The 10,000-nt window shown below is 46.8% G+C and overlaps 1 protein-coding gene across 1 annotated transcript in view; it reads left to right on the top strand.

The window, feature by feature from the left end:
* The window catches only part of iqsec3b (IQ motif and Sec7 domain ArfGEF 3b), a 79,664-nt gene that overhangs the window by 11,260 nt on the left and 58,404 nt on the right, over window positions 1–10,000 (top strand). Inside the window, 1 exon segment of the mRNA XM_063196538.1 lies at window positions 6,140–6,257. Coding sequence (XP_063052608.1) covers window positions 6,140–6,257 — 118 coding nt within the window.

The raw sequence follows: 10,000 nt of genomic DNA, 5'->3' as shown, positions 1-10,000 counted from the left end.
ACACACAAACTCCACCCTCCCCCTCCCAAAAAAACTTTTTTTGCCATGGCTATATCCCTCTGCACCATAATCTTTCCCCCATTCCTGTAACACACATTATTCCCCACATACACTCCCTTTCTACTCTTTTTAAACATATTTTTTTTTAAACTGCAGCTCCATCCTTTCACTTGACAGGTACGCTGTCCATTTTTACCATAGGCTCTATCAGCTTCATTCTGTCAATATATCTGCCTCTCACAGATACTGCCTCCCTTGCTCTATAATCACTCGCTCACTTCCCATTCCTTCTCTCTACCTCTCTCCCCTCCTCTTACTTCTCTTTCTCCCTACCTCTCTCCCTATCTATCTCACCCTCTCTCCCTTCTACCCCCTCTCTCCATCCTCTCTCCATCCTCTCTCTCTTTCTCTTTCTTCTCCTCCCTCTCTCGCCATTCTCTCTCCCCTCCTGCCCCCTCCTTCTCTCCATCTCTCCCTACCTGCTTGCTCCCTCTCTCCTCTCTCTCTACCTCTCTCCCTATCCTTCTCTGTCCCTCACTCCCCCCTCTCCTCTCCTCTCCTCTCCTTTCCTCTCCTCTCCTCTCTTCATCTCTCCTCTCCTCTCCTGTCCTCTCCTCTCCTCTCCTCTCCTCTCCTCTCCTCTCCCCTCCTCTCTCTCCTTCTCCTGGTCTCCCAGAGGAGTTAGGATGGCTGCATTCAAAATGCTTTTTCCAGGAGAACAGAATCCCCATGTTGTGTACCATCCACTGATGGCTCTTCGTCTCTTTCACCCTCAGTCAGTCCCCCTTCTTTTCTCTTTCCCCAACCTCTATTTATATCCCACTTTCCACCTCTCCATCCCTCTGTGTGTTTCTCAATCCTTTCTGTTCCCTCTCTCTTTCTCTGCATTTCTTCATCCTCCTGGTCTTTGTGTTCTGTTTATCCATCCTCCTTACCCCCACCAGCACCCACCCCCTCTACTTTTGGCACGTCCTCTCCCCTTCCGCTTTCTAACCTTCTTCCCCAGTGTCTCTTTTCTCTATCCTTCTATCTCTTCCTCTATGCTCTCTCTCTCTCTCTCTCTCTCTCTCTCTCTCTCTCTCTCTCTCTCTCTCTCTCTCTCTCTTTTTCTCTCTCTCCATCAGTGGTTCTCTTCCCCTATTTTCTTCCTCTGTGTACTGTACCCGGTGTACTTCACTTTGTTCTTCTCTCGCTTTCTCTATATAGTCTATTTCTCCTTCCAGCTCTCTCTCTCTCTCTGTCTCAGCAAATCAGTTGCTCAGTTGCTCTCTCTCTCTCTCTCTCTCTCTCTCTCTCTCTCTCTCTCTCTCTCTCTCTCTCTCTCTCTCTCTCTCTCCTCCACTTTGTCTCACATGCACTCTCTCCCTCTCATTTACTCTCTATCTGCCCCCCTCTCACCCCCTCTCTCCCCATGTCTTACTCACACTCTCCTTCTTTCATCTGTGCCCCCCCACCTCCCTTCCTGTATCAGTGAACATCACATGTAGCAAACTATGCCTGCCTCCACCCCCTCTCTCCTCTCCCTCCTCTCTGTGTCCTTGCTAGCGTTGATACAGCTATTTAATCAGCCCTTTCATTTCTTATAATGCCGCCACCACTTTAGCAGCCAACAGCAACAGCAGCCCACAGGCCTTTTAACACGTTCGCAGAAAGCCAACTCATTCCGCACCAAAAAAGCCAAGAGTCTTCAATAACAACACTGCACTCTCACTTATCCGGTCTTCAAATAACACCGGCACTCTAACTCAGCCAGCGCCACAGCAACAGAGTTTTTCCCATAATTCCGAGGGTGACGCTTGCCAACGGGGAGAGACATCAGGCAACGGTTTTGGATTCCTCTACTACCCCAGGCCTTTGGAGGGCTGACAAGCTTTAAACTACATTGGTGGCAATACAGTTTCCCTCAGCTTCCAATAGCAATTGTGATGTTTTTTTTCTTTTCACCGCAGGGCCACAACAACAGCCTCTGAGAACTGAAACTCATACAGTATACCCAAACTGAACAGACTATGAAATCAGAAACCACTTTCTGCTTCACAGTATACTTCCATTTGTCAGCACAGCCTTGAGACGACGAAACTTGCTTTTCCGCCATCTTTGATTCTCAGCAGGCTTCCTCAATACAAACAATTCATGATGGAGTGGTTTATTAGCGACTCTCCTCCTTGCCGCAGCAGCCTACTGTAGATTAGGACTTCATTTACTCACCCAACTCTCTTCATCCCCATCTTCACAAGATGAATAGTTTATCAACAAGCAGTCCATATGGCAACCTCCATTATTTACTAATTCACCAACCAACCGCCCTCATTATACCGTCTTGATTAGATTAGTAGTTTATTAGCAAAGAGAAAAAAAAACACCCGTCGTTTCATCATGGCCCCTCGTTAGATCAATAGTTTATTAGTAAACTCTGAAGGCTGATGGAGGACTTTCATTTGATTAGCAGCTGCAGCCACAGTAAGCCCTCCCTGCCTCCCTGCCTCCCTGCACACATTACATTTCGTGGTGCTAATTCGTCACTTAGAGAGTCTTAATGCAACACTCACAGTGTCGGTTCTACTCTCCAAAGTGTGCAATGAACAATTCCCTTCGTCCCATCAGTGCCTGTAGTAGTTGATTAGCAGAGGCAGGGAGAATAATGGGCATGTTCACTCTGGCTTATTAGAGAGTGCCATGCTGGCTTGTCCAGGGTATGGTCCAACCCAGCAGCCCAGCCCAGCTCAGCCCAGCCGAGTCCAGCCCAGTGCTGCTGCCGCTACTCCTCTCTCCCGCGAGGCCTCAGCTAATGATGCTGATAATTTCACGGGGAAGCACAAGTCATTGATTCGCCACAGTTCTCTCCTCCACTCTCCTCAACACACCTCTTCTCTCCTCCTCCACTGTCTCCTGGCCTTTCCTCCACTGTCTTCTTCTCTCCTCCACTCCACTCTTCTCTCCTCTCCTCCCGTCTCCTCCTCTCATCTCTCCTTTCCTCTCCTTTCCTCTCCTCTCCTCTCCTCTCCTCCCGTCTCCTCCTCTCATCTCTCCTTTCCTCTCCTTTCCTCTCCTCTCCTTTTGTCTCCTCTCCTTTTGTCTCCTCTCCTTTTGTCTCCTCTCGTCTCCCTTCCTCTCCTCTCCTCTCCTCTCCTCTCCTCTCTCCTCTTCTCCTTTCCTTTTGTCTCCTCTCCTCTCCTCTCCTCTAAAGTCCTCTCCTCTCCTCTCATCTCCTCTCCTCTTCTCTCCTCTCCTCTCCTCTCCTCTTCTCTCCTTTTGTCCATAAGTCTCCTCTCCTTTAGTCTCCTCTCCTCTCCTCTCCTCTCCTCTCCTCTCCTCTCATCTCCTCTCCTCATCCTCCTCTCCTCTCCCCTCCTCTTCTCTTCTCTCCTCTCCTCTCCTCTCCTCTCCTCTCCTCTCCTCAACTCACCGCTACCTTATACCTCATTGAGTGTGCAGCCACTGGATGCTGCATATAGACATATCATATGCTGCTATACCGCAGCACTCCAGCACACGCGGCAGGAAATCATAAATAAATGCCAATAAAAGGCGACGTGTGTACTGTGTGTGTGTGTGTGCGTGTGTGTGTGTGTGCGTGTGTGTGTGTGTGTGTGTGTGTGTGTGTGTGTGTGTGTGTGTGTGTGTGTGTGTGTGTGTGTGTGTGTGTGTGTGTGTGTGTGTGTGCGTGTATGTGTGTGCATGCGAATGTGCGTGTGTGCTTGTACTTCTATGTGTGCTCGTGTGTGTGTGTGTGTGTGTGTGTGTGTGTGTGTGTGTGTGTGTGTGTGTGTGTGTGTGTGTGTGTGTGTGTGTGTGTGTGTGTGTGTGTGTGTGTGTGTGTGTGTGTGTGTGCATGTGAATATTTTTTTCATATTAAACTGTGGAGTGTGCAGTGTGCCGTACCTCAGGCCGTCATACAGTATAATAAATCCAAGCGATTGCTGTACAGAGGGGGGAAGAGAGAGAGAAATAGAGAGAGCGAGCATGAGAACGTGTGTGTGTGTGTGTGTGTGTGTGTGTGTGTGTGTGTGTGTGTGTGTGTGTGTGTGTGTGTGTGTGTGTGTGTGTGTGTGTGTGTGTGTGTGTGTGTGTGTGTGTGTGTGTGTGTGTGTGTGTGTGTGTCCAGTCCACTTTACAGCAGATGGGCAGCTGTCTGCCATCAATGAGGCGTGACAGGCGAGCATGCCGCTGATGTGTAGGGAGGATTGTGATGAACAAGCAGCAAGCGCTGTGACACTCAGTGGTCACATCAATGATGCACACAGACACAGACACAGACACAGACACAGAGACATCAGGGCTTGATTGAAATGGCTGACTGGCTGGCTGACTGACTGAGTGACTCAATGGCTGGATTAAAGCACTTGAAGTAGTGACGTACCCTGATCACTGTAACACACTTAACTCATGTTGTGTAGAAGGATACAGTATATAGCACGGCTTCCAAATGTCCCCAATCCATCCCCGCCCGCCCAGCCGGTGATTTTTTTTGTGGACAATCACATCTAAATGTCACCTTGCCACACTGTATCGACCCACAGCATAGAGCACACAGTATAGAGTGCTGCATTATGGACTTTAAATAGAGATGTCTTTGGACAGTCTCATCCTGTTGTACAGCATGCAGCAGCAGACAGGATTCAGCAAAGCAATCAGGCCCTGCGTTATGGACTTTAAATAGAGATAGTTTTTGGACCGTCTCATCCAGATGTCACTGTTATACACGGTTCCCATCCATGTTGAACAACATACATCACACAGTGTGTTGCATTCTGGACTCTTAATCCTCAAGCCACTAGCCTGTTTTAGTGACTTAAGTCTTAGTATATGACCAAGTGTCAGTTATGGCCCCAGTGAGTTAACATGGGAATAATTTCATTAGGCTCTTTTTATTGTTTTGTTAAAATGTTGTTAAACTGAAATATTGCTCAATAGGGAAATACTTCATTTACATAGGTAAAACCTCATCTCAAACATGTAAGCACATGTGAAATGTTAAAACTGGTTGTAGACCAAAGACATGCTTGAGTTGATGCTTGAGCAGTTGTACTTCCTATGAAACGTCTAATAAAAACATTGATTTAAATACTGTTAACTTGTTTCTACTCTTTTTGATCATCAGGATGGTTTCCATTCCACTTTGTAACCTTTTGTCTAGCATCTCTGTGTTAGGGTTGACTCAGGTTGGATAGACATGGTGTCTGTGTATGTATTCACTAATTAACAGCACATTTATTGACAAATTACTGCAAGGAGGGTTTTTTTTTTAATGCAGAAATGGTGCACAGAAATATGTGCCTGGGGTCATAAATGATCTCACTTGGTCACTTTAGGGTCAAGAGTGATATTTATGGACAATCTCATCCAGTCATCACCAGTGATGGGCAAAATGGATTCATTAGTTACTTTACAATCTATTGCCACATATTATTCCCAATAACTTGGATTTAGCTGCCCAACTCAGCCAGGTGATTGGCTGATTGAATGATCACCTGGTTGAATTGGACAAAGTAAAACAAAGTCATTAGGATTTGTAACTAATGAATCCATTTTGCCCATCACTGATCATCACTGCGCCACACAGTACCACAGCATATTGTACAGCATATGGCCTACAGCACAGCATTCTGTTCTTGGAATAGTTACGTCTTTCGCCTCCTCAAAATGTCTCCATACCATGCTGTACACTACTCACCCACTCAGACCTGGAATAGAGAATGAACCGTATCTCATCCAAACATCACTGTACCAATTTGTCTATATTGTGCCGCGTATGTCATACAGCAACAAAGCATTTAGGATTTGAATCCCATCACACCACAACATGGGTTGGTACAGCGATGTTCATTATCCAAAAATGTCCAAAATGCATTGAAGTGTGTCAATCGGACTGATTGTCCAAAACGTCATCACATTTCACGTCAGCCATACACTCACTTCAAAAAAGCTCAGAGGCCAGTATAGCGCAATGGTGTTATCTGCGTCGCTGTGTGTAGCACTCAAGCACCACCACACACACTGCTGCAAACTAAGGGGTTGTCATTAATACTGCTGTGTAATTAAGCTTGTTGATGATACTCATTAAAAAACAGGGTGCTCATTAGAGATGCTAACGATGTTGGGACGCTAACGATGTTTACGCTGTTGTCCTCTCCCACAGCCCTGCACTACCGCCCTCTGCAGGAAAGGAGGAAGAGGAAGATGCGGGACAGAAGGAAGCTAAGGATTCCAACAGCCAACCAGAGGAGACGGTGTGCGGCCATCCTAGCCAGTCACAGGTCGGGTCAAACACACAAGACACACACACATAATACACACGTCCTCACTCATGCATAAAGTAAATACACAAAGGGAAATGCAGACACACGCACGCACGCAAGTACGCACGCTTGCACGCACGCGGACATACATACACACAAGTGCAGTAGACACATACACACATACACACATACACACATACGCGCACACATACGCACACACATACGCACACACATACGCACACACACACACACACACACACACACACACACACACACACACACACACACACACACACACACACACACACACACAGAGGAGAGTGCCTAAGTGCACTCCTTACTAACATCAGAGCATCGAGATGACAGGTTGTCATGGTTACTGCAGCTGTGCCCCATGGGTTGGCTGGTTAATAACGGAGTCACACACACACACACACACACACACACACACACACACACACACACACACACACACACACACACACACACACACACACACACACACACACACACACACACACACATGTATACACACACATGCACACACAGTGGGGCATGTCTGCATCTATTTATGTCAGTGTGTGTGTGTGTGTGTGTGTGTGTGTGTGTGTGTGTGTGTGTGTGTGTGTGTGTGTGTGTGTGTGTGTGTGTGTGTGTGTGTGTGTGTGTGTGTGTGTGTGTGTGTGTGTGTGTGTGTGTGTGTGTGTGTGTGTGTGTGGGTGTGCTGGTTTTGGAATGTGTGTATATGTGTGTTTGTATCAACTGACTGTGATGACTGTCTGCACAGGTGTTAGGCTGTGTGTCTGCGTTTCTATGTGTGTGTGAGAGAGAAGGGGAAAACAGGCAGAGTGAGGCAAAAACAGACACAGAGACAGAGAACAGACAGAGGGAGAGACAAACAGAGAATCAGAGAGAGAGAGAGAGAGGGAGAGAGAGAGAGAGAGAGAGAGAGAGAGAGAGAGAGAGGAGAGAGAGAGAGAGAGAGAGAGAGAGAGAGAGAGAGAGAGAGAGAGAGAGAGATGTTTGTGTTCATCTGTGCATGGTGTATGCATCATTCCCCTGGAATGCTTAAATCGTAACCTGTTTTCCAGCTGTTTTGGGGAGAGAGAGAGAGAGAGAGAGAGAGAGAGAGAGAGAGAGAGAGAGAGAGAGAGAGAGAGAGAGAGAGAGAGAGAGAGAGAGAGACAGAGAGACGCCAGCTGCAGAGACAGAAACCGAGAGAGACAGAGAGCATGTGCAGAGAGCTGCATGAGAGTGACAGCTGAAGCTTCGGTAAACACAGGCCAAGCTACCTAGTGCTAGCGCAGCGCTCGCTGGTGCCTCGCTCCCTCAATCAAGACAATCTGCAGCGCAGGAGTGTCATCAGAGCGGCATGAGCACTAACAGCCTCCTCCTCAGCCTCAGCCTCAGCCGCAGCCTAATCAACTACACCCTCTAATGACTTTCCTGCCTGCCTGTAATTGGATTGGACAGGAGAGGGGAGAGGGATCACAAGATGGAGAACTGAGGAGGGGAATGTGAACATACACTAGCACTGGATGACATGGGAGGATAGTAGTGCAGGATATGATGTAGGCTAGGACAGAACAGGATAAGAACAGGACATCGGAATTTGTAGTGAGTTGGAACGGGTGAGGATAGAATAGAATAGACTAGAATAGAATCGTAGAGTAGAGGGGAATACAATGGAACACAAGAGAATGCATTTTCTGCCTTCGTCGCAGAATTCTCTTTTCTGATTGGCTGATGGGATGACCATTAATGCCGTGGAACCGTGTAACTTAGATGTGAATAGAATCTTCATTTGGAATGCTGGTGGTATCTAAGGGATGACGTCGTAGGAATAATGCACATGCACATGAAAATGTAATAGTCACACCGTCGGCACTCCACGTGCCATAGTGAAGCGTCTGTCTTGCTCACTAGATTCTGGTGCAGTTGCCATGGTTCCTACAACTTAACAGGCAGTAATAGATTAAAAAATATAAAATACCCTAACCTACTGGCAGAGAAGCGGGATAACGGCCTTGGAGGTCAACCGGTTCCACGATAGAATAGACTAGAGTAGACCAGAATAGAATCAAACAGAATAGAGTAGAATGCGGCAGGCCAATCTTAAAATTACTTTTTTGTTTGGGGATGGTAGGAAGATAAAGCATGTAGGATATGATGGATGTGATATAACTCCCTTTTATATGACAGCCAGGCCCGCTTCAACTACTTAACACTATCTGATTGGACGCGGCACATTCTACATAATGTGAAACTAAGCGGGGGATATCCACGAATATCAAACATGATGTGATTCAATAAGGTTAGGTTAGGTCGGGTTAGAATCGGATAGAGCAACAAAATACTTTAGGCCTATATGCTGGGAGCGCTGGTTTAATTGGATTGGATCAGACCTTAACAGCTGAGTTTATCTACAGAATAGTGTCAAATCAAACAGAGTTGGAAAGGAGAGCATTAGACCGATTAAGGACTGGAGAATGGAGCAGAATAGGATTGGGTATTTTTATTGGATCGGGTAGAGCAGCAGAACACAGCTGCAGTGCAGTGCCGCCTAACACAGGAACCGAGAGGGGACAGCTCTGCCCTGACATGGAAGATAGTGTACCCTGATTGAATTCAGGATTGACTGCATAGATAGTCTGTGTGAAATGGGGGAGTTAGTGGACTGGCTGCCTGCCTTGCTGCCTCCGCTGTCTAACAAGTCACGCACCTTAAGCAGGGGATCAAAGTGCCGATTAGAGCCTCCGTCTCCGGCGGCCCTGGCTGGACTAGAGACAGCTGACATCTGACAGCTGACTTCCTAGTTCAGTCGAATGGTGGACATTTGAAGGCAGGCATGAAGGACGCTATCAATGTTTCCTTTGGAAATTGGGGCTGAGTGAAGTTGGCTTCAAAGGCTGTAGTTTATTTGATTCAGGCTGCCTTAATTGCAGCCACCAAAACACTCTCTTGGGCGCCAGCATTTTCCTTCCATTTCAGACGCAGCTATTATAGTGGTTTCAGACACTATTTGTCTCCACTTCACAATACTGTACCTCCAAGCATGTGACAAATGAATATCCTTGTATCATTGTAGACAGGGTTCTAAATTATCACCAGCCAACCAGCCAAATGCTGGTGAAATTTCAGTTTAGCTGGTAGAAAAGATTAAAATCAGCATCTACCAGCCATTTTGTCTAGTGATGAAAACAGTTAATTTCGAGCCCCTGATTGTGGATAACATTCAGTGGTTAAAGTGGTTGCTATCAGGGCCATACATTAACTTTTCCCCCACTAGCCAAAATGGAAATGAATCTTATTTGCCAAACACACACACTCACTAATGGGTCAAAGGGACGACTAAGTTGATCTTTTCTACCAGTTGAACTGAAATTCCTCAGCATTTGACTGGTTGTCTGTTGTTTATTTAGAGCCCTCTGGTTGGTTTGACTGATGGTGTAGGGAGCGTTCTCTAAAGCAATTGAACTTCGTGGAGCTTTTAGACTCAGAGGAGGCACTTCATCAGTTTTTGCGGTTGTACCTCTGGAAATCACTCCTTGCTCCTCTTGACAAAAGATGACAGTACTGGGGAGACTGATACACAACAGAGATTTGTTGGCAATAAGCAATATTTTATGTTGGATGCAAGGCTTCACCCTGAGCCAGTGAAGCTGCATGAGTTTCGGGGTATAATAGTGTGTGCTTTGTGCATGTCAGAACCCGGCAGCTGAGCTCTGAACATACAGTACAGTGCATCCCTCAGAACATGT

Source organism: Engraulis encrasicolus, chromosome 4 (assembly GCF_034702125.1).
Source record: "Engraulis encrasicolus isolate BLACKSEA-1 chromosome 4, IST_EnEncr_1.0, whole genome shotgun sequence".
Lineage (NCBI taxonomy): Eukaryota > Metazoa > Chordata > Actinopteri > Clupeiformes > Engraulidae > Engraulis > Engraulis encrasicolus.
This window is presented reverse-complemented; position numbering and strand designations above follow the sequence as displayed.